Source organism: Carassius carassius, chromosome 6, assembly GCF_963082965.1.
Source record: "Carassius carassius chromosome 6, fCarCar2.1, whole genome shotgun sequence".
In the NCBI taxonomy this organism is placed as follows: Eukaryota; Metazoa; Chordata; class Actinopteri; order Cypriniformes; family Cyprinidae; genus Carassius; species Carassius carassius.
Window position 1 is genome coordinate 6400205 of NC_081760.1, and position 24545 is coordinate 6424749.

General features: G+C 37.4%; 1 protein-coding gene across 3 annotated transcripts; it reads right to left on the bottom strand.

Annotated features, from left to right (window-relative positions):
* Positions 1-4919: 4919 nt before the first annotated feature.
* Positions 4920-23740, bottom strand: LOC132142285 (protocadherin-10-like). 3 transcript variants are annotated; one of them, XM_059552048.1, is made up of 5 exons: positions 21054-23740; positions 19839-19897; positions 17688-17794; positions 9162-9319; positions 4920-5549 (listed from the first exon to the last, which is right to left on the bottom strand). In XM_059552048.1, exons 1-5 carry the CDS (start codon positions 23538-23540, stop codon positions 5496-5498), a joined length of 2865 nt encoding a protein of 954 aa, XP_059408031.1. In that variant the 5' UTR covers positions 23541-23740; the 3' UTR covers positions 4920-5495. The 3 variants fall into 3 exon arrangements, with proteins under 3 accessions (XP_059408031.1, XP_059408030.1, XP_059408029.1); XM_059552047.1 differs by having other exon boundaries at positions 9002-9319; XM_059552046.1 differs by lacking the exon at positions 4920-5549 and having other exon boundaries at positions 8727-9319.
* Positions 23741-24545: the final 805 nt, after the last annotated feature.

Sequence of the window (24545 nt, forward strand, 5' to 3'; positions counted from 1 at the left end):
GGTCAGCTGGCTTGCCACCACTTTTTCCAAAATTTTTGAAATAAATGGAAGTTTTGATATGGGCCTATAGTTATGAGGTTCTGAGGGGTCAAGATTCGGCTTTTTAGTGTACATAGTTTGAAAAGAAAAAAATACATCAAAAATATGTAGTGTTGTAGCATGTAGTGTAAAACCAAACATAATGTGTGTGCTTGCATGTGGAGATGGTTGGGTGTATCTAGGCTCCATCTCTCCTCCGGGCTGGGTCCTACCAACATACTTCATCCACGTCACATGCTATATTCTCTCTTGCCAGACACCGTGGAAAGAACCTTCTTGTATGGCGTATCCAACCTTGGATGGAGGCAGCATCAATGTCTCCACATGTTTTGTAGGTGCAAGTCTGATATATTGGAGAAATGCATACATTCACAAAGTCATGTCGAAGATTCTTGACTCGGTCACGGTTCCTTTCAAAAGGGACCCTGTACAGCAGTTTCATTCTCATTTGATTTTTCTGGAGGACGCGGTGTATTGAGGCACTCACAGCATTTATGTTCGCAAAAATTGTGGCATCATTAAGGATATGGTTGCGTATTTCACGGATTGTAATAGCATTATTGGCCAAAACCAAATTAGCTATAGCTGTCTCCTGCACTTCAGTGAACATGTGACCTCGCCCACCATGAATCCTTTGCCTTTCCACTCTGTAAAAGATTCAGGAACAGTAAGTGTGTGCCATAAACTGTAACAATATACAGTATATAATATTTAACAATATGGTCAGATTATCTTAAAGTTGGCTGTTTTATTGTACAGTTTGATACCTTACATACCTGTCTCATTTCTAAAAGTTTGAATTATACCCGCCACAGTAAATCTACTCAAATTAGGCTGGAGTCTCAGTCCAGCCTCTCTCATTGTTAAACCATGGTTTATCACATGATCGACTACTGTAGCCCTAATCTCATTCGAGACCACTCTTCTTGTTTCTTGTCCTCCTCCATTTCTGACTCGTCCTCTTCCTCCCCTTGCTCTCCTTCCAACTCCTTTTAGTCGAACTCGTCCTCTGGCTCTCCCTCCAACTCCTCTTACTCTTTCTGCATTGTTTGCATCCATTGTCCAAAAGCTATTACTTGACCTTTGGCCTATTTATAGGCAACTACTAAAGTTATGATTGGTTGTTGTTAAGTAAAGCAACAAGTGTTTGCACATGTGAGGAGTTAGTGTGAGGCACTGATGAATAAGTGTGCCATTTTGATTGGTTTTGTTCGAAAAAGGATATCAAGATACTTCCTGCTAGATTTTTGTGTGTTACATAGAGAATTGTGTGTTGTGTTTTGCAAAAAGTGTTAAATGAAATTGAAAACTGAGTAAAAGGCCAAAAATTTGTGTATGGTTTTGCAGATTTAGTTTGTGGTTCTGGTGTTTGAGTGTCAGGTTTTAGAAATTGTGTGACAAGTAATAATTTTGTGTGTAAGCAGTTGAAAAAAACTTTAATCGTTTGACAGCACTAATTTCAATCAGTGGTATTTTTAGTTAGTTTAATTATAGATTAATATAAAATATATTTTGTACAAAATACAATTAAATTGTTCACACATATGGATTTATATTTATCTAGTTAGTAGATATTTTTGGATTACCTTTTAAATTATTTGGACAACCTGTCTGTTATTTTATTTTTATATGTTTGTATTTCTTTAGTTTGTTTTATTTATATTTATTATATGTGTGTGTGTGTGTGTGTGTGTGTGTGTGTGTGTGTGTGTGTGTGTGTGTGTGTGTGTTTGTGTGTTGGCATATAAACCCCGTAAGGGGGAGTATGAATATCTAATAAAATATTTTATGTTTATATTTTATAAAGAACTTTTTTATGCTCACTATGGCTGTATTTATTGAATCAAAAAATACAATAAATATTGGGAAATATTGTTAAAATTTATAGTAAATTTTCTGTTTTCAATTTAAAATGTAATTTATCCCTGCAAGGGCAAAGCTGAATTTTCAGCATCCATTTCTTCAGTGTCACATGATCCTTCAGAAATCATTTTAATATGCTGATATGCTGGTGGTCAAGAAATATTTTTTATTATCAGTGTGGAAAATTGTGCTACCTAAACATTTTGTGGAAACTATTATACACTACCATTCCAAAGTTCAGGGTAAAGTAATATAAAGTAAAATAAAATAAATACTTTTGTTCAGCAAGAACATGTTAAATTTATCAAAAGTGGCGAACAAAACATTTATAATGTTACAAAAAATCTATATAAAATAAATGCTTATTAGATTGATTTCTGAAGACACTTAAGACTGGAGTAAAGGCTGCTGAAAATGAAAATATAAGTGTAACGCAGTTCTTTCGTGGGAAGAAGGAGGCAGGAACCGGCGGACAATCAAATGACTTTAATAATAAAATAAAGACAAAACAGCGCGACAGCCCCTCACGGATGACTGCCGCGCACAAACAAAACCAAAACATAAATTAAAACCCAGGCCTGGTCCTCTCTCGTTCTTCACTGTCGTCGCTCCTCTTTTATATCCTTCCATCTCCGTGGGACTCGAGACCGGTGAGTGTCGCAGGTGTCGCTGATTTCCAATCACTCCACCGGCCTCGCTCCGTTCACACGGCTCTCGGTCCCGCCCCACTCGTCACAATAAGTTATTTTTAAAAAAATTTCAGCATGCACCTTAATTCAATTTGACGTCAGATATTATTCAAGAGTTGAGCAAGATGCTGTAACATCATGTCATGGCAATTTCTTCCAGTGGTAATTATTGTATTTTCCGGACTATAAGTCACACTTTTTTTCATAGTTTGGCTGGTCCTGCGACTTATAGTCAGGTGCGACTTATTTATCAAAATTAAATTGACATGAACCGAGAGAAATGAACTATGCTGCTCAGTGCTCCTGTAGTCTACACTGAAAGCATAGAGCGCCCTCTCGCGGCTGGAGACGGTAATGTTTTCTCTTGGTTCTTGGTTCTAAATAAATGTGACTTATAGTCCAGTGCGACTTATATATGTTTTTTTCCTCATCATGACGTATTTTTGGACTGATGCGACTTATATTCAGGTGCGACTTATAGTCCGAAAAATACGGTAGGTTAAAATAGGAAGTTAATCCTGCACAGAAAGTGGTTTAATGTATATGTAAGCCAATATGTTTGATGTTCCCTTTATATCAATTTTTTCTTCAGCCTTGCTGTAGTGTAAATATATGTTGGTTAAAAAAAAAAAATAAAGAAAATCATTAAAAAATCTTATTATCCAGTGGTGTGGATAAACCCCACAAATGAAGACTAAATGGAGTCCTCGTCTTTACTTAAAAGCCATCAATCTGTTATTTTGAATACTTATTGTGTCAATTTTGCGCAAGTGAAAAGTAATTTCTACCATTATTTATCATCTTAGTAAAAAGAATGCTTGGTGTTTTTCTGTTGCTGATTAGTCATGTGGGAGTTTTCAATTCAAAGCCTTTTTTTCTTCTTCTTCTCCTCCTTTCTTTTTTCAAATTTTCCCCCCTAACAGCCAATCAGGAACACTGGATAAAAGGCCACAGAAGTTTAATGTTCAAAAAAACTCTCTAATCACAGTCAGTGTGGCAGGACTGAATAAATATCCGCAATCAGAGTCTTTCATTCTCGTGCTTATCATTTCAGGCCAAGAAGCAAAAAAGATGTTCTGGATTGCTTTGAATGTAATTATGAGCCTGTGATCCAATGTGTGTTATATATAGAGAGAGAGAGAAAGAGAGAGACAGGTGAGTTGTCACAAAAGACTGGATCTCAGTAACTATCTCATCACAAAAACATGTTTTTGCCAGCAGTGAACATATATGACACCGAATTTTATTCCTAGATCTTTTTTTTTTTTTTATTCTGTCCTCCAAATTAATATTTTAATAGCATATTTTATAAATATTTTATAAATGTATAAATATAGCATATTCTCCTGTTGAGGAGACAACAACACTGACACATAATCAAACAAGAGGATTATGATAGAACAGGTTTTTAGAACAAGGATGTTTTGTTCCTTAGCAAGTCGGTTATCACATTTATATTGGCGCAAATGACAAAAACCAAAACATATTTGTATATTCTCATTTTGTGTTTCATAATTGGTACTAGTTCTACTAGTTCAACTAGTTCAACTGTAGAGCATGTTGTCATTAAATTTCAATGTGTGTTATATATATATATATATATATATATATATATATATATATATATAATAAAACATATATTTTGCATGAGTTATAACCTTGTAAAATGTTTTTGTATTTAAGACTTGACAACAGATTTGACAACTAGCCCTGGTCTCACCTGTATACTGTATGTAATCTGTGCGTTTGAGAGAGAATAACATCAAATAACTATAGCATAAAATAATTCTGCATTTATAGACAGAAAGGCCACACAATTTGAAGCCCCGATTTTAATGTCTTTTTTTTTAAGTCTTTTCAGCACTTTGTATTGGTTTATGGCAATATGGTGTTTAGGAAACTATCCAATGGGCTACACAGGTTCAGAAAAAAAGTATATATATATATATATATATATATATATATATATATATATATATACATATATATATATATATACTGTATATATGTGTGTGTGTGTATATATATATATATATATATATATATATATATATATATATATATATATACATACATATATATACTGTATATATGTGTGTGTGTGTTTATATATATATATATATATATATATATATATATATATAGTTATAGATATAGTTCGATTTATAGTTATTTGAAGCTTTAAGAGAGAACAGTACACACTTGCACACATGAAGATAACCACAATGTCAGATGAAGTATCCACAGGCCAATAAGAGAACAGAATCGTCTTTTTTCCTTTTTTTTTTTTTTTGTCCACCGCATCCACGCTTTTCTAAAGATAGTAACTTCAGAACAACACTTGACCACACTGATTAAGAAGAAAAAATAAACGACTATAGAAAACAGTCAAGTCTAAAACGGATAGTTGAGTTTATAATGCACATAGTTTGGGCTGCTCTCTGTACAGTATGTTTGTACAGTGTGTATGCATGTGTGTTTATGTTTGCCTGTGTGCGTGTCAAAATGGGTAAAGGGCTCAGATAGTTGGAATAGTTTACAGTGGACTGTAAACAGAGACACATTGATCATAGAGCGGAGAGAGCGAGGAAACAGCAGTGTCCATTGATCATCCATTTTTCTCCTTTTGTCTCTCCATCACTCCTAAACTGTCTCCCTCTGTTCTTCCCTCTTCTCATCCAGTTTTTTTGGAGGAGATTTGGCAAGGTTTCTCAGTCCTGCTGAGATTTCTCAGGGTCCTTATGTCATCAGATCGCATCCCATATAATCTGTTTCAGATGTCCGACAGAGTTGGGAACGACCAGATCGGGCGTGATTGAGTTCAATAAAAAAAAAAAAAAAAATGAAGGCAACTTTATAAAAGAAACCCTTGATGCTTTTGGCCGGTTACATTACTGTGCAAACTCACACTTTTTCAGGAATGTCCACACGGAAGGTGCTAGGAAATCCTTTTGCGTGCTATAGGGCAAAAAAAAAAAGAAAACACGATAATCATTAAAATCAGATTCTTACCAGTCCAAACATAATTTCCCAAATTGAGTTGATGAAGTAAAAGCATCACTTAAACTACGTTTATCCATTCACCACAAAAACATCACTTTATCTTTTGGACAATTACATTAATACTGTATATAAATCAAATCAAGTGTTTGAAAACTGTATCAATGATTTATTGTGTGATTGTTCAGTAAATTATTGCATGTAAAATGCACTTTATATCCCTTGTGCTGTCCTGAAAATCTGTCCTGAGTTCATGCAGTTTTTGAGGGGGAAAAAAAAACATTATTTGTGGATAATTTTGGCAATATTCAAAATATTTCAGATAAATTAGGATAACTGAAAGAAAACAAGTTGATAAAAAGATTCAATTTAGTATTTGGAAATACTATAGCATAAGGAGAAATTCATAAGCAATTTTTAAAAGACTATTCATATTTTCGATGAACTAGTGTGCCACTAGTATTTTCCCCAACAAGTCAGTTATTTCTATGTTTAACTGTAGTGTGTCAGTAGTAAATATCAGTTTAATTTTCCAAACATTATTTTTGCCATTAATTGTAATAATCCAGTGAGATTTTTGTTTGCACAAGGAGTCTGACAGCAGAGATCTGATCTCACCATCATCAGTCTGTCTGGAATAACATGAAGAAACAGAACAAACTGAGACAGACTCAATCCAGAAGAACTGTGGCAATGTCTCCAAGACACTTCAAGAAACCTACCTGCAAAGCTACCTGAAAAACAATGCACAAGTGCACCTAGGACAAAAGCTTTTTTTAACGCATAGTGTGGTCACACCAAAAGTTGATTTAATTTAGTTAAGTTAATAGAATCTATTTATGGCATTATTTTTGACGGCATCCTCACTTTACAGTATTTTTACCAAAGTTTTTGCCTAAAACTGCACAGTAAGTACTGTAGCTTTGCAGGTTTCTAGAGGTGTTTTGGAGACATTGCCACAGTTCTTCTGGATTGATTCTGTCTCAGTTTGTTCTGTTTCTTCATGTTATTCCAGACAGACTGATGATGGTGAGATCACAGATCTCTGTGTGGAGCACTGGCTGCTGTCAGACTCCTTGTGCAAACAAAAATCTCACTGGATTATTACATTTAATGGTAAAAATAATGTTTAGAAATGTAAACTGATATTTCCTACTGACACACTACAGCAAAACATAGACATAACTGACTTAAAACCATTTTTGTTGGTGAAAAAAGACTTTTGCACAGTACTGTATATATATATATATATATATATATATATATATATATATATATATACAGTACAGACACCAAAAGTTTGGAAACATTACTATTTTTAATGTTTTTGAAAGAAGTTTCTTCTGCTCATCAAGCCTGCATTTAATTGATCAAAAACACAGAAAAAACAGTAATATTGTGAAATATTATTACAACTTAAAATAATAGTTTTCTATTTGAATATAATTAAAAAAAAAAAAATTATTCCTGTGATGCAAAGCTGAATTTTCAGCATCATTACTCCAGCCTTCAGTGTCACATGTAACATCCAGTCTATCACATGATCATTTACAAATCATTCTAATATTCTGATTTATTATGAGTGTTGGAAACAGTTCTGCTGTCTAATATATTTGATGAAAAAAAGTTTAAAAAGAACTGCATTTATTCAAAATAAAAAAAAAATGTCTAATAATATATATTCTAATAATATATTTTATTTACTATCACTTTTTATCAATTTAACACATCCTTGCTGAATAAAAGTATTGATTTTATTTAAAAAAAGAAAGAAAAAAAATACTGACCCCAAATTACTGACCAGTAGTGTATATTCTTATTACAAAATATTTATATTTTAAAAACATAAACATAAAGTTTTTTTTTTTTTGTACTTTTTATTCATTAAAAAGTATCCTAAAAAAGTATCACATGTTCTGAAAAAATATTAAGCAGCAGAACTGTTTCCAACTTTGATAATGAATCATCATATTAGAATGATTTCTAAAGGATCATGTGATAATGATCCTAAAAATTCAGCTTTGCATCACATAAATAAATGATAATTTAAAGTATAATAAATTTAAAAACAATTATTTTAAATTGTAATAATATATCACAATATTACATTTTTTCTGTATTTTTGATCAAATAAATGCAGGCTTGATGAGCAGAAGAAACTTCTTTCAAAAACATTAAAAATAGTAATGTTTCCAAACTTTTGGTCTGTACTGTATATATATATATATATATATATATATATATATATATATATATATATATATATATATATATATATATATACAGTACTCTGCAAAAGTATTTTAATGCACATATATATATATATATATATATATATATGTGTGTGTGTGTGTGTGTGTGTGTGTGTGTGTGTGTGTGTGTGTGTGTGTGTGTGTGTGCATTTTTGCGGATAGACTAGACTAGACTAGAGGTGGTGCTTGGGATATAAGAACCATCATATCCATGTTTTTGGGAGAATACAAACACATGCACATGCACACTTTGTCTCCGCCCACAGGAAAGCACCCAGTGTACACTAGTCCATGCTTTAGTCCAGTAGTAGTAGGTAGTAGTACTGCATTAAAACAGATACAGTGACAAGATACTGGATGTCTCAGCAGCTGTGAGCATACACTACCACACTTTGCATGCTATAATGAGAGGCGAAGAGGCAGTCACAAGTGTGATTACAGTAGAGCTGTGGCGTATGGTGATTAGAACAGACATAGATGAAAAACACATGTAGATAATTTTGTAGGATGTATATGAAACCCGAGAAATAACCACTGCCATACAATATGGCATGCTGTGTATTTCTGTTTATGTCATATGATGGATACAGTGGCTGAAAATGTGCTAAATCATGATTATGTGAGATGTAGAACCTTGTGATGAGATATAGGCATGTTGTACAGACATACCATGTGTATTACATGATTACGATGAAGATAACTTTCAGCTTAAGGAAAAGTCACAGCACAAAGTATGTGTTATGTAGGTTTGGATGACAAATTAGTTGCAAATTCAGCATTCATGAGCCAAATTTGTAATGGGTTTTCACCAGTGTCTTCAAATGCTTTGGGGAGAATTTAGAGGGCAAGGAGAAGACAAAATGTTGGACACAACTCCACAATTTCGCTCAAGAAAGTCCTTTATTGATATGTCCATATATTACACATTTATTGTTTTTGTTTTTTGTCACTTTGCTTTTGAAGGAAAGGGGGAAACAAATTGAAAAGTGAGAGAATAGGTCAAGAAAGGGTGTTTAGAGAAAATGAGATTACATATATATTTTTTAGAAATATAAATAGTTCTATACAAACAGAGCCAAGGGTTAGATTTGGAAGAGATGACGGCAGTGGATCAGATCGGGGGGGTTCAGAAATCGTACATTTTGAGTGAGTACTCACACAGATAGTTGGGTTTGTAAGGCGCTTGGGCGCTTGGTAAGAGTGTGTGTAGCTCATGGCGTGTGAGCGTGCCGTGGTGTGACTTGTCTTTGCCGAACGTAGAGAATGATCTATCATCGGCCCGAATGCACGCATCGCCCGGAACCACGCTCTCCTGTACCTCAGTGTCCGGCACCGCATCCATTCCCGGGACGTGCAGGTTGCTACGGTAATCGGCGCCTTGGCGACTGTCGCCAGGCATGAAGGAGGGCATCCAGCATCGGTCAGAGTGACCCAGAGCCTTGCACTCTTCAGTGCAGTTGGAGAAAAGATCAGCTCCTGTAAAAGACAGAGGAACGATGAGAGGAAATATTAGTCAAAGGCGAATAAATGATGACAAAATTAATTTTTTTAGGTGAACATTCCATTTAGGCTTAGAGATTTTAGTATTCATTTTCTTTATCTCTGTAATTGGTATATTTCCAAGCAATTGGAGCCACTATTTTTTTTTTCTTCTTTTTTATGTTTCAGAATATCTTAGATATAAAAGCAAAAATGACCATGCATAATGGTAAAATGAACTAAATTAGTGTGTGCGTGGGAGCGTCAATGTCACCCTTGTATGTGTTCCGAGATCTATTTAGCAAAAAAAATGTTTTGTGGAGGCTACACGCTTCCTCACATCAAAATCTTCTGCTTTCACTTTATCTGCTGCTCTTCTGTGTAACAATCCGATGTCAACAGTAACACAAAGGCAAAATTACTATGAATTATCCAGAGCACAGAGTCTGAAATTATTCATATTTGAATGGAGATGATTATTTAACCAGACAGATTGCGAGCTTTTTACCCGTTTTATAACCAACTGCAGTCATTGTCAGGCTTCAGCAAAGCACGGTAATTGACTGGAAGGCGGCCCACTGAAAGAAGGATAGTTATAAACACAAAGCAGTGAACTCTCCAGCCCTTTTTTTCTCCCTCCCTGCCTCTCCATGCCCCTCCCACTAACCGATATTAAACGAATCTGCTATGATGTTTTCATGCTCTTTTCATGCTGTTAATTTCACAGTGTCTCTCATCTGCCGGTTTCTCAAGTCCTTCATACAAATAGAAGGCAACACAACCAAAACCAACAACACTGGGAGAAACACACACCGTCCTCCAAACACACACACTCACAGGCAGACACTTTTCCTTTCTGACTAATGACTAGACAGAACATGATAATTAGCCGGTTTCAGAGAAAAAGAATGAGAGCAGAGCTTGAAAGGGAAATAAATGAAAGAGAAGGGCATAGAGCAACGTGGCATCACACTGAACTCTAATAAAGGCCTCTGCATTCAACCCCAGCATGAGATGCAGTCATGGGCTAACAACGTTGTTAATATCTTGTCATTTCCCTCTATTTTAAAAAAAACAAACAAACAGAAAAACAATTTGGGTGGGGTGGGGGGTGGATTAGTTAATGGTAGGTACAGTTTCTTACCTGTGGGTCCTTTGCAACAGACTAGGATCAGCACTTGTAAAATATATGCTAAGCTTCAGATCAAGGTAAGGGATATGAACGTTTGGACTAGGAGAAAATGTAGAGTAGGAATCATTTTTAAGCCTGGTTTACATTGACACATTGATCACAAGTGCATGTGCACTTCACAGCATTTATACCTCATGTGCACTGCATTGCACGGTTCTCTACTAAGAAGTGATATTTTTATTCAGTACACCAGTATATAAGTGCAGGTAAACAGGCAAACTATTAAAAGCAATTTCACAGTGCAGGCAGAAAAATTGTGTTTTAAAATTATTGGAAGTCATTATCTGCCTTAAAAAGTCCAATACAGCTCCATCTGCTCAACCAACCTTTGGTTTGCTGCATAAAAAAATTGCAAGCACCCACTGATGTCACTGTTGGTGTGCACACCTTTTTGGTTGTGCAGATGTATCAAGCATAAACCTGTTCCAGGACCAACAAAACATGATCCAGGAGCATAGTCTGCAAAATAAGTCAAGGTGAGCAGAATAATACGGCATGGTATGATCTATTATTCAGCACTCGCATGCCCTGTCTTAATATATTACATGAAATATTAAACTCCTAATTTTTTATTAAAGATGGAAATCATATTAGTTCTTTTATCATAATATCGCTATGAAATAAGGTATTACTGCTGTATGTCAGTAGGTGTTCTGTGCTAATGTCCAATAAGAACATAGGTAAACACTTGTCAGTGATTTTGTAGTTTTTGCCTCTGTACACAATATCACTTTCTATCCTGTTAGTGTTTTTAATAGACTAAAACTAAAGTGCTACATGACATCATATTTTGAAATGTGATATTTCATATTCTTAAAAAACATTATAGTAATGAGATCCAGCAGCTTTAAATACCTTTCCTGTAGAGTCGGATCATATCAATATTGTCCTGTCATGTGACACTTCTTCAAAACTTAATTTTGTGCTTATTTATTTATTTTATAATTTCCATACACTGCACTGGGAGTTCCGGTGGCCAGAGAGTCTAAATGCAGAAGCAACTGTTCACAAAGTCCATTACAAAGAGCCAGGTCCTTAATAATATTATCCTTCAGAAGGTTATAAAACTTTGGTAGGAAAGCAGCAGCACACAAATCTTTAAGTATTAGCAATTAATTTTATGAATTCTGTGACATTTTGTGGCATTTATTGTCTTATTTTGCTTTAAAATATTTAATCTTGTTTGATTAAAGTACAGAAATCCTTATGATACTATAACTAGTTTTAAAGGATGCATGCATCAGTCTGTAAATAGTTTTTCCCTCACTGTGTAATAAATAATCAAGTTATAATTGATTAAAGTACCTACGACTGGGTGTATTTCTGCACATCTTCTATATATTTCTATATAATTCTTACTTAAAATACAAGTATATTCTTTATTTTAATTATTTTTTAATTATTATTTTTTTGTTACAGAGTGCCATAAAAAGACCCATATAGGAGCGGGTAGTGATGCAGCAAGGTCAGATTCAAACAGGTACAACAAGGAAGATCAGTTTAAGAGAGGAAATGTGAAGTGAAGGAAAAAGGCAGTGAGGATGAAAGAGTCTGTAGGCTGATATGGGAAATCTGAGACACATGTAAAGACAAAGGCTGACCGAGGAGGAGAGGGAGGGAGTGGATGCATGTCAGATCTCTAATCTCTAATTCCTTGTGGCAGAAGCTTTTTCTGAGTGAGATCAAAGGACAAATCTGCCCTTCTGATAAACCTGACCATACTATGTGTGTGTGTGTGTGTGTGTATTGATGCTGAAGTGAACACACAGTGGAATGACTTTTGATTAGTGTAGAACTGTTATAATGATTTGCATAGGTGACCAGGAAACATGTTACTAGCGTGGCTTTGGGGCCTGCAGATACTGCATAAAGCGCTGGAGATTAAATACACTGACCCAGAGTTCAGAGCTTATTAGTATCGCTATAGGAGACTCTAAAAGATGATGCAGCATTATTTAGTGATCAAAGTGTCTGGCTATGCTTTGCACACACACACACACACAAAACAAAATATACATATATATATATATATCAGCTTGTTTGTATGGACTCTTTCATTTACTGGACAGCACAAAAATGCAAAAAACGCTTGACATAAACATTCACTAACAGCAGGACATGATACACCCAAGCCTGTACTTGTCTCACTTATAGGTTGTTCGTTTTTATATAAATATCAAATCATTTATCAAATTTGCCTTAAAATTGGTGTTAACAATGTAAGAATAGAGCTATAAAATGCTAAAAGATACTTTACGTCATCTTGAAATCTCTGTTTTTGATCGCAGAATCGGGTGTCTTAGTACATCTAAGCAGTTTTTGACATTGCTTAAATCCTAAAAGAGGCATATGTGAGATTACCTGAGAAGCTTAAGCAAAAGTCTCCATTTGCTCTCTGTATCATTGCTGTCAAGGAAAAGCGATTTAAACGAAAAGTTTAAAGAGATTTTTTATGTGATTCTTCTTTCCTACGTGCTCCTCAGTACTTCTAATCTTACAGGTGCAACATCTGAACCCATACTCGGCTCACATCTCTGTTGTGAAATCCATAGATCACTTCCACAACCTATCCACTTATTTATTTCGGAGGGATATATATGCACAGAAATATGTGGGTGTAGACAGAGGCATACATCTTGTTAAAGCAGGGTTCCAAGGCCATTGTGACATCATCAATAATAAGTACACAGATAAACCTGACTTCGTACAATCAAACTCAATGTAATTAGAACAGCGGCCTCTAAATATCCCCACTGAGCGAGCAGATAGAAGCTCACAGCGTGACGTTCACATCAATATAACAGTCACACGCAGAGACTCATGTAGGACCTGATACTGTCTGATCTAACTGAGGTCTGCTGTTAATAACATATTATACTACCAGACTGTCATGTCCTGATGGAAATACTAGTGTTTTAAGGGAATTAAGGGGTAGAATTATATCCTGATATAGATTTGAACCATCATATTGGGATCACCAGAACAGAAACCAATTTTGATGAAGATTGTGACAAGACAGAGGATATATATGCAAATGCTGGCACACAGAAGCAACAAACTTGACAGGATTTTTACGTATTAAATACTGTCACAATTATGTACACAGAACATCTTTGATTTCATGTATTGATTTGGGCAGGATTGAAATTTCTGTAGCTTTCACTCCCATTTACAACCCATTAAAAGCTCATATATGATCAAATTTAAATCATTAGTAAAGTTACAAAGAAACTTAGCTGTAGTATTCGAAGATCAAAAATTGAAGGGAAACAGTAATATACCGCAATCACAGATGTTTCTATACAAACAGGATTAGATTTCTAAGAGGACCCTGAGTTAACAGCAATGGTTGTGAAGGAAAAACTGATATTTTCAATTTAGACAGGGTTTAAATCACTGGAACACAAAATGACCATCCTCAGGGAAAACAAATCCTATTCGAATAAGGATTAAGGTTGAAATTATCTATAAAACAGAGTTTGAATGCAGTTGTTAAATGGTTCAATCAGAGCTAAATTCAAAAATTTGGGCAGAAAGTTCAGCATTACTGCTCTTTGGATAAAAAGAACACGACAATGCAGCATCCATTATGCACTGCAAGTGGTTGACCTCAAGGATTTCATGATTTTGTTTTTAGCCATCAAGAGAAATTTGAGCTGTTAGAATAATTGTGTTTAAAATCTAACAGTGATATGGTTCAGCAAACTGCATTTGCATGGTTCATTCCATTATTCTGCGATACAATACATCCTCGCAATTACTAGTGTAGCAGGTTGTGTACAATAGATTAACACCTGCACTTCATAGCCAATAAATAAATACAGAAATAAAAATATCTACATAATTGCCCATGAAATCCTATAATTGCAGACCTGTATTCGATTAGATATTAGATATCCTCAGTGGAGCTGGGAGCTTTGTTGAAAACATTAATGATCCGACTAGATGCTGGACTCTGGGGCTGTAGACATCTATAGAAAAAAAAAAAAAAGAGAGAGATGCTGCGCTGAGTACAAACACACTGACTAACTAAGCTGTTCTCCATCAGGAAGTGCTCTGCATCCCACTGTGTGTGTGTTATTTTCGTCTCTTTCCGCTTCTCTTGCATTTTCTCTTCTGGAGACCTCATCACATCTTTTATCAATGGTGTGCAAAAGTATAAGAACAAAAAAAGGAAAAACACTGCCAAAGCCCTGATGAGCAGAATTTCCCTTCAGAACACCTGTCGTCGGGCTGACCAAAGACCAGAGCACACATGCTGAGGACAAGAGTTTTTGCTAGTGTTGGGAGGAAAATTTGGCCAAATTGTTTTGAAGAACAATCAGAGTGGGTTTTCATTCAAAACTAACTAACTACTAGATACTGAAATCACCTAAATGGTCAACCTTATCACCAATCTTGGGGAGTGACTCTACTAACTTAAACTTGAACATTTTTCAGTAATGTTAAGTCATTTCATTGTGTACTTTTCCAGTAACAAGCTTTTTCTAATGAGTTTTGGTGTAATGCGACAAAACAACGCATGACTGCTTTTTGTCACATTGTATTGAACACAGAACTTCATACTGAGCGAGCTGAGGCAATAATCCAAAGAATAAACAGCTGTTTGGATGGATAACCTAAATGAATTATTAAAAAAAAATCCACTAATTCGTTTAAAGTTGCTGCATGGTATTTTCTGTTTTGTTTTGTGTAGCAAAACATGCTAAAAGGGGTTGTTCATGACTATATTTTCGACTGTATGGCATAATGTACATGTATTTTAATTGTAATTTTAATTGTATTTAATGTAAAATGTTGAGATCTTTATTGTATAATTTCCAGAATCATCTGATATATATATATTTAGATAGTTACAGAAAGATACTGCTCCCTGATAATACCTCAGTATTTAGCTACCTTCCGTTAATGAGCTGCATACATACTTTTAAAAAAGGGTTGCTTGACTAGTTGAAATACCTAAAATTAAGAACAGCTTGTAGATACATTTTCCAATTTATTCCCCGAGCATTGGCTTTCACTATAGCTACAAAGTGTGTGTGTGTGTTTGTGTTTGCGCGTGCAGAGCAAATGGAGTTGCTCTGATTGGGATCTGATAGCATTAAATTAGAGCGACAGGAGTGATTTGATTAACGTCATCACCACAGATTCCTCATTTATAGATAATCATCAATCTATCACTCACTCGTGTTAATCTAATTGTGCAATTTGTCACGCCTCTGTCTCTTTGCAAACTAATGCAGATCTAACAGTCTAAATCATGGAAAAGTGCCTTTCTCTAACCTCAGCTCTTCTAGCTTTACCCTCATGCTTGTCTGAGAGACCCTGAGGCCATTTAAATAGCTTGAAAGATATGCTTCGCTCTAAAGTACCAGGCTTTTCTGATCTTATAAGAATTATAAAGAAAATTTCAGCTATTTTATAATGTGTCATTAAAATGTCACACTACTTACATCAGTGCATACACCTTTTACTACAAATTGCATGTGTCTTGAAAAGGTCATATTAAACCAAAACCTAAAATACCCAGGCAGTTTGTGTTAAATTATATATATATATATATATATATATATATATATATATATATATATATATATATATATATATATATATATATATATATATATATATGTATATATATATATATGAAGAAGAAGGATAACACTTCAGTTATGTCTGCCTAATGAGTTTTGATGAGGTCAAATGTACAGTACATTAAAGAATTTAAAGAGAAAGAAATTTACTCCGTTATTTGGTAAAACTTTACAATAAGCTCCCATTACTTTAGCTAACACATAATCTAATATTTACAGATATATATTTTGATGTTACTAATGTGTTAGAAAATGTTAGAAAACTACCATTAAATAAGATTAATAAATATTAGTTCTTAAGACTAATAAATCTTAATAAATCTTTTGTTAATTGATGTTGACTAATATAGTAAACTAATGATAAAAAAGTGTTACCTCTTATTTTTAACATTTTCACTATTGGGATACTAAACATAAGAGCAATACACTCAATATCAACAGAATATGAGGGTCACAACATTCATTTTTCTTTCTCTTCTATTAATTCAGACTCATGTCTCCAAATTGGCACTGTAAGAACAAGAGGAGGTGAGGTAGGGGTGTGTGAAAGAGATAAGAGTGTGTGTATGTAAGTGGTTGTTAATGCAGTGGTTCTACCCCTGTTAGTGTCCCAGGCCTTCATCTTAACCTTGCTGTGATAATTGGCTATGCGGAGACAGGCACTGAAATGGGAGTGCAGATACTGCGATTGCCAACACACACCCAGAGGAGAGCAGGGAAGGAAAGGACACACATATCTTCTCATTTTACCCCTTTGAAGCTCTAATAAGTTTCCAAAAAAATCTCAATCCCTCTCACCCTTTCTCCTGTGATTTTCCTCCCAGAAAGGATCATAGGCCTTCCTACAGTAAAATGTTCTCATACTGTAGTTACCTTAAATGCGAATCCATGCTATTTTCAAGAATTTGTATTCCATTGTGTTCGGCACACACGTAATATCTGGCAACCCATCATCTAACTGTTTGCCAAACCAAAGGCTGAATGTCATGATTCTTTGGAGAGAAAGGTCAAAGCCTCATCCACCTTTATCAATTAATGAGCAGCAATGAAATATAGAACTTGAAAGTCAAAAAAGCTCATCGAATTGAATATAAATAAATAAAGAATAAACAAAATATAATCTAATTCGTCTCCAATGAATGACTGCCATTCTGTCATGCTTGACTCAGACGTTTATAGCATTTGATATGAACGGAAAAATAATTGTGTTTGGATGGTGTAGCTGGGGTGGTGGGCAGCTGTTTGAGTTCGCTACGGTGGAAGCTTTCAAATACTCATTAAATGCTTCAGAAAGCCTGTCCATCAGACAAGACTGTCTTGTTCGCAGCATTGACAGAAATCCATTTAACTCTGTTGACAGATGTATAATTTCCACGCAGTCCCTATATTGATCCACTGCTGGAATCGGTTGAAGGCTTGTCCCGTTGCTTTCAAAGCCAAGATGCGAACAATTTCTAAATGTCTATCGCTGCCTATGTTTCTCCTCAGCATTCATTCCCCAGGGGTCTTTAACTCGTCTACGCTTCTTTCAAACCTACTATGAGGTCGACAGTAGGTGACAAACTCATATTCAACTCACCTGCTGTGTGGCCCCGGTTGGTGGCGTCATGGTCGCTGTCTCCCTGCTCGCTATCTCCATGTCCGCTGTCTTTAGAGCTGACGATATCTGCCTCTTGAAATGCTGAACTACAAGGGAATTTTTACAGTTTAGTAGTCATTTGGTAATTGGAGCTTTTTTTGTACTGCTTTTTCCCATTAAAAGTATTGATTGTTTTGGTTATTTAACACTTTTGGCATAGCTTAGACTGCTGATTAAATTCAGTATCAAATTTTTTATCATACTTGTGCTGTGTAGCATCAAACATTACGATGACACATGCAATGCATACTGGAATTTTGGCTAGGGTCCACATAATTTATACTGTTCTTTATTTAGCTCAGTGTGCAGGAGTGTCCTATATACCCAAATTTTGTGGACAAAGCTGACAAAACCTCTTTTGGGGACATCCTTGTTTGTTAAAGCGGTATATAAAGATAAAGTATATAAAGTTTGTTTTTTGTTCTTTGTAAAAATGACGTTTTCTCTTAGGGTTAGGTTATAGTACTTTTTTTTTTGAGGGGGGGGGGGGGGGGGGGGTTAGGTGTTAGTGGTTAGAATATATTTATGTGTATTGATATTAAAATACAATGTATGTGCACATTGAATTTAATCAGTCGTCTCACCATATTTAATATGGTTCACTGAAAAAAACGAACTGTTCTTTTCACCACACACGGTTCGGCACGCGCTGGGACCGCTGTTCAACTTAAATCTGACAAAGCATCTGTAATATGGTTTACTATAAATAACACGTAAAACAAACAGGGTTAAAAAATATATGTTTCTGTTGATTCATGGGCATTCTGGATTCCCAGACATTACAACAACAGCAATGAAAAATACCTCTACAAATCATTCACTCTTGTTCAATGCTAATACGAACACTGTATCCGTGCATTCTCTTAAAGTGACAGTCTTTATATTAATCGAACAGCATCAACCGAGAAATCACTCACTGCTCTTGATTAAAAAGCTTTTTTACTTTAATAAAGAATAATCTTTAATTTATAGTCCAAAGTGCAATGCTGTTTTACATTTGATTACTTTAATTTCTGTACCTAAAAACTAATACAAGACCTACCTAATAAAAAAGTCAGTTTATTTTATTTGTATCTTTACTCTATTGTATTTATTTGTGCTGTTGCTTGTAGATAGAATATTCTTAATAATATGATAATATATATATATTTTTTGAAAGTATAGTGTTTCCATAAACATAGCACATACAACTATACCGAAACTGTGACTCTAAAACCGTGAAACAAACCGAACTGTGAAAAAGTTGAACTGTTCCACCCTAAAATTTACATAATCATTTGGTAGATGGACGCTTTCATTCAAAGCGACTTACAATAGATAAAAATCTATTAAAACACAAATAATATATATATATATATATATAAAACGTATATAATGATAGATGTTTTAAAAGAGCATCTTAATGACAAACTAGCACACTGTTTTACATATGAAGATACAGTATATTTTTAGTGCCAAAGAAAATTAATTGACCAGAAATGAATTTTCCATTTATGTAGCCTAGTGTAAAATGCTTATTTATTTTGAAGGTGATGAAGGAAGCAACAGTAGCACTAGTGCTGGTAGTGCTCATGCTGTTGAACAAGAGAGGGTGGACAGTTCAGCTTTTGAGTCAGAGCAGGAACCTTCAGGTAAAGTTTAAGCTATAAGCAAAACTAAACATGGCTATACTCTTTTTTTTTTTTACTCACATAAAAAATATGTGCTTTTATGATTTATAAGGTTATCAGTAGTAGGATTGTGATCATTGGGACATACAATTGATGGCTGCATAATTAATATAGATTATTGAAAGTGCTTATTTCATATTGCAGAGAAACTCAATGTGCAGAGTGAGAGAGAGGGGGATTAAGGGAAAGATGATAGAGACAGTGAATGCCTTGATACTTCTTGATACTTCATTTGATTATTTTACCCATCCACAGTCTAAGGATTTTTTAAGTATAACCCAATTCAAACAACTGAGAGAGCCAAAGAGTTTAGCAGTCTGGTGGACACATGAATTGGGTGGTGACTGCAGCAACAGAGGTGGCCTGGGGTGGAGTCAAATTCCCGGCCTGATTTACTGTCCCAGTCCGCCACTGGTCTCACCTGTTAACACGACGGGGCCTGTCCACCAGGTAGCTGAGTTCATTTCTCTGGTGCTTGGTCTAAACGACAACAACAACAACAACAATAATAAATAGTAATAATCATAACGATGATGAAGATTATTATGATGATTAAGTTCATTTGATATTCTACATTTGTCATTAAAACACTGGGCAGGCCTCTGTTCTGCTCTGTCCATGCACTAGAGCACCTCAACCATAGAACTGCCTTTGTTCCACTGATACCCAGCGACTGTGTGCTTGGCATACTTAAACCCTCGTCCAATACACTCCCCCCTCCCTACTCAGATTGACTCCAGGGCTACACCCTTTCAGAGAGTGCCAGGGGACAGTAAGGTAGACTTGTCAGATGGGGGGCTCACTTAAGATAACATGGCTTGTCTCTGAAGCAAAAAGGAAAATGGTAGTATCAGAGCAGAAATGTTATACCAGCTTGTATCTACCCTCAATATTCATGCCGCTCATATATTCCTATTATTGATCAATCGATACAGGATTTTCATTGATCAATTCTGAAATGTTTACATTTGGTTATTATCTAATCTTGAATATGTGGTTACATCCTTATATGTAATTGACCCTTAAGTGCTGTATGCAATTAAAGTGCCTGAAAATAGCACTACAGCCCCAAGCTACCTTTAAAGGCACTGGGTGAGTCATAAGCAAGCAGATGATTACAATCTGACATTACAAACACAGGAAGCTCAAAGATCACCACTGAATAGCTGCTTTAGGTGCATATACTGAGATTTTTACATCCACTGAACTTCTCACAAGAATTTTGATCAGTTCGGTTCAATTTTGAGATTTCTGAGTCTCACATTACTGCATTCGTAATGAATGTTGAAATGCAGTTAAGTTATCAGTGAAGATTGCGACTGGCACCACTTTGCAATACAGCAATTCACGACGTGTAATTTGATAGCAAATAAATTGAAACACTGTATAACACTGTCAAAAACAATATAGACTACACACACACACACACACACATACACACACACACACACACACACACACACACACATACACACATATGAGTTCATTTAAATTGTATATGACTATATGAAAGTATATATAGGTTATAAAAACCTAAGATTTAATACGATAATGTTAATTGACGATAATGATGCAGATATTTCATACTGGATTAAGATAAAGTGTTGTCTAGATAGGTAATAAAATGTGTTTTCACCTCGCTTGATAAAATGCTCCCGTTTGAGATTATATCTGGTTGCTGATCCGCATATCCAGTAACGATTGCCCCGCACGGGTTGTGCTCTGTGTCTGTGCTCCGGGATGGGCTGCATGGTTTAAGAAACATCAGGTCGGTTTTGGCAGACTCCGGTGTCAGACACACCTGGTAGCAGTAGTTCTGGTTCTGGTGGTGCGAGCCGAAGCTGCCCGACTCCTCCACCGGCACCTGTGCGGTGCTGGCCACGTTAGTGCTCTGGACGAGCATAATGTCCGATTTACTGAGCTTCTTTCGCCCGCGCGCTTGGCGACTGCAGCACTGACAGCACGAGTCTCCGGCCATGCACGTGTAGATGTTCAGTTTCTTGTCTTTTTGACAGCGCACCGCCAACACGATCATGGCGAGTAGGAAAATGAAGGACACGGAGCCAAGCGCGATGATGAGGATGAGTGTGAGGTCCAGCGAGCCCTCTTTGGACTTGACCGAACCCCGGTCGCCGCTCCGGCCCTCAACAATGCTGTCCACGAGCACTACGTTGATGCTCGCGGAGGACGACAGCGGCGGCTGCCCGTGGTCGCGCACCTCGATCAACAGGTCGTACGGTAGCGGCGGGTCCCGTTTGCTGGACACCCGGCGCGCGGTACGTAGTTCACCGGTTCTCCAGTCCATCCGGAACATACCGAGCTCGTTTCCTCGGAGGATGCTGTATGACAGGCGCGCGTTCTCACCATCATCCGCATCCGTGGCCACAATACGGGTGACCAGGTATCCCGGCTCGGCTGAGCGGGGTAAATGTTCCCTCGCGGTGCCGTTTTTGCCCAGAGGGGCAATTATAGACGGGGCATTGTCGTTCTGGTCCACTATGATGACGTTAACGGTGGAGTTGGCCGTTAACTCGGGCGCACCGGAGTCTTTGGCGTGGACCATAAATCTGAACTCTTTTATTTGCTCGTAATCAAAAGAGCGCAGCGCGTACAAGTAGCCGTTCTCAGAGTTGATAGACACGTAGGTTAAAATGGACATACCCTGTATTTCGCACTCCAATATGGAGTAAGTGACATAGGCGTTCTGTCCAACATCAGGATCCACGGCGCTCACCGCGTAAATGTAAGCACCTGGGACGTTATTCTCCGTCACGTACACGTCGTAAACTGATTGCATGAATCTAGGAGTATTGTCGTTTTCGTCCGACACGTGCACTTTGATGGACTTGCTTGTAGAGAGAGACGGCACCCCTTTATCTTTGGCGACCACCGTGAGCGTGTAAGACTCCACTTTCTCGCGATCGAGTGGACCGTCCGTGACGATCGTGTAATAGTTTTTGAAAGACGACTTGAGTTTGAACGGAACTTCGCCGTGCAGCTCGCAGGTCATCTGTCCATTCTCACCGGTGTCACGGTCCGTGACGCTCAGCAGAGCAATCACAGTGCCCGGGGCAGCCTGCTCGCTTACCGACTCCGTGACCGTGCTGAAAAAAATATCCGGCGTGTTGTCGTTCACGTCGATGAGTTTGACCAGAACTTTGCAGTGAGCGGGCACGGCGTTCGGGCCCATGTCTTTCGCTTGCACGTAGATCTGATGCGTGCTGCTCTCCTCGTAATCCACCTCACCGGTCACCTCAATCCTCCCAGTGCGCGAGTCGATGTTAAACAGATCCCGAATGCGCGGCGGATTGTGAGTACTTAGAGAGTAAACAATCTCTCCGTTTTGGCCCTCGTCCATATCGGTGGCGTTGAGCTGAATAACGAGCGTGCCAACTGGGGAGTTCTCGCGCAAACTCACAGAGTAAACGGATTGATCGAACGTGGGCGCGTTGTCGTTTGAGTCCAGCACTTTAACCACTAACAGTGCGGTGCCGGTCCTCTGCGGCTGCCCTCCGTCCACGGCGGTAAGCACGTACCTGTGCACCGCCTGCTGTTCGCGGTCCAAGGGTTTATGAAGCACGAGCTCCGCAAAGCGGTTGCCGTCGCCCTGCGTCTGTACGTCCAAATAAAAGTAGGTGTTAGTGGTGATGGCGTATGTGCTCAAGGCATTACTCCCAACATCAGGGTCGAACGCGTTCTCCACAGGGAAGCGGGTGCCCGGTGTGGCGCTTTCGGTGATCTCCACGGTGATGTCCGTCTCCGGGAAACTCGGCGGATTGTCGTTAATATCCATGACCTCGATCTCGACGCGGAAAAGCTCTAGCGGATTCTCCAAAAACACTTCGAGGTGCAGGAGGCACGGGACGGTCTGGCGACATATCTCCTCTCGGTCGATGCGCTCGTTCACTACCAGCGCTCCGTTCTCTAAGTTGACCTCCAGGTACGGCGTGCGCACGCTAGGAACGGTCTGGAAACGGCGCGCGGAAAGTTTTGTGATGTCCAGCCCCAGATCTTCGGCGATATTTCCCACAACCGTCCCGAGCTCCTGCTCCTCCGGTACCGAGAAGTGCAGCTGCGATAACCCTCCATCCAAGATCGAGAAAAAGAGAAATATCAAGATCATCTCCAAACAACAAGTGCACTCCTCTTTATTCCCCCGCTCTGTCTTGACACCGTTTCTTCTCCAGACACAGTTTAGGAATAACCCATCGCTTTGGTCCAAGAAAACATATGCACTGTGCAACTTCCCAAACGAACCAGCAAGCTCCTTTGTTGTACGGTGTTAGCCTGAAACCATGTCGCCAAATGCGCAAGATCTACAGCCATTTGTACAGCCACATAACATAAGCCATATAATGCTGTCTCAAGAAGAGCAGAATTTAGTAGTCCGTGCGTCACCGCAAGACATTGTAAAAGCTACAGAAGTCCAGATCCTTATTACTGAAAAGCAAAATGTTTCCAAAACTCTTTTGCTGAGTGAGAGAGTAGATTACTTTGAAATAAAATTCTGAACGCGAGCTATTGCAGACTAATAACACTTTTCTACATATAGTTTCCTAATAGTCCATAATATCTGCGGGATGCTTAGAAATCCGTAGGTCCCCTCTTCTCGAGTTCTAAAAGGAGAATGAGCGTCAGTGCGTGGTTTTGCGCAGAGCTCTTGCCACCAGCAGCCAATGGACGCCCGGGACTGCCAGCGCTGCGTCACCTGATTCGACCTAGACAACGTCAATCAGATGCTCCCTCCCTCCTCTGTGCGCCCTTACCTTGCCACTCCAGCTCTCTTTAAACAGAGAATGTGAACTGATTTACATGTCTTAAAAACTCAAACAGTCTCATTTAAGGTAAATATTCAAGGCACGGGAGAGCATAAATCAAGGAGCACAGAAATCCGTTGTTTTTGTCTGTCAGTTTAGTCTTGACCAATTAATTCGTCATTTAGCATTTATTATAAGAAATGTAAGTGTCTGTGTATATAACTATATATATACGATGAATGTGATTTAAGAAGCAATTCTTAATGATGATATTTGAATGTTTTGAATCTGAAGCACGGAAAGAGAACTCTAGTATGCAGTTCACGCGCATGCCGAGAGCGCGTGTATGTGGAGGAATCTGTAAAAAAGTA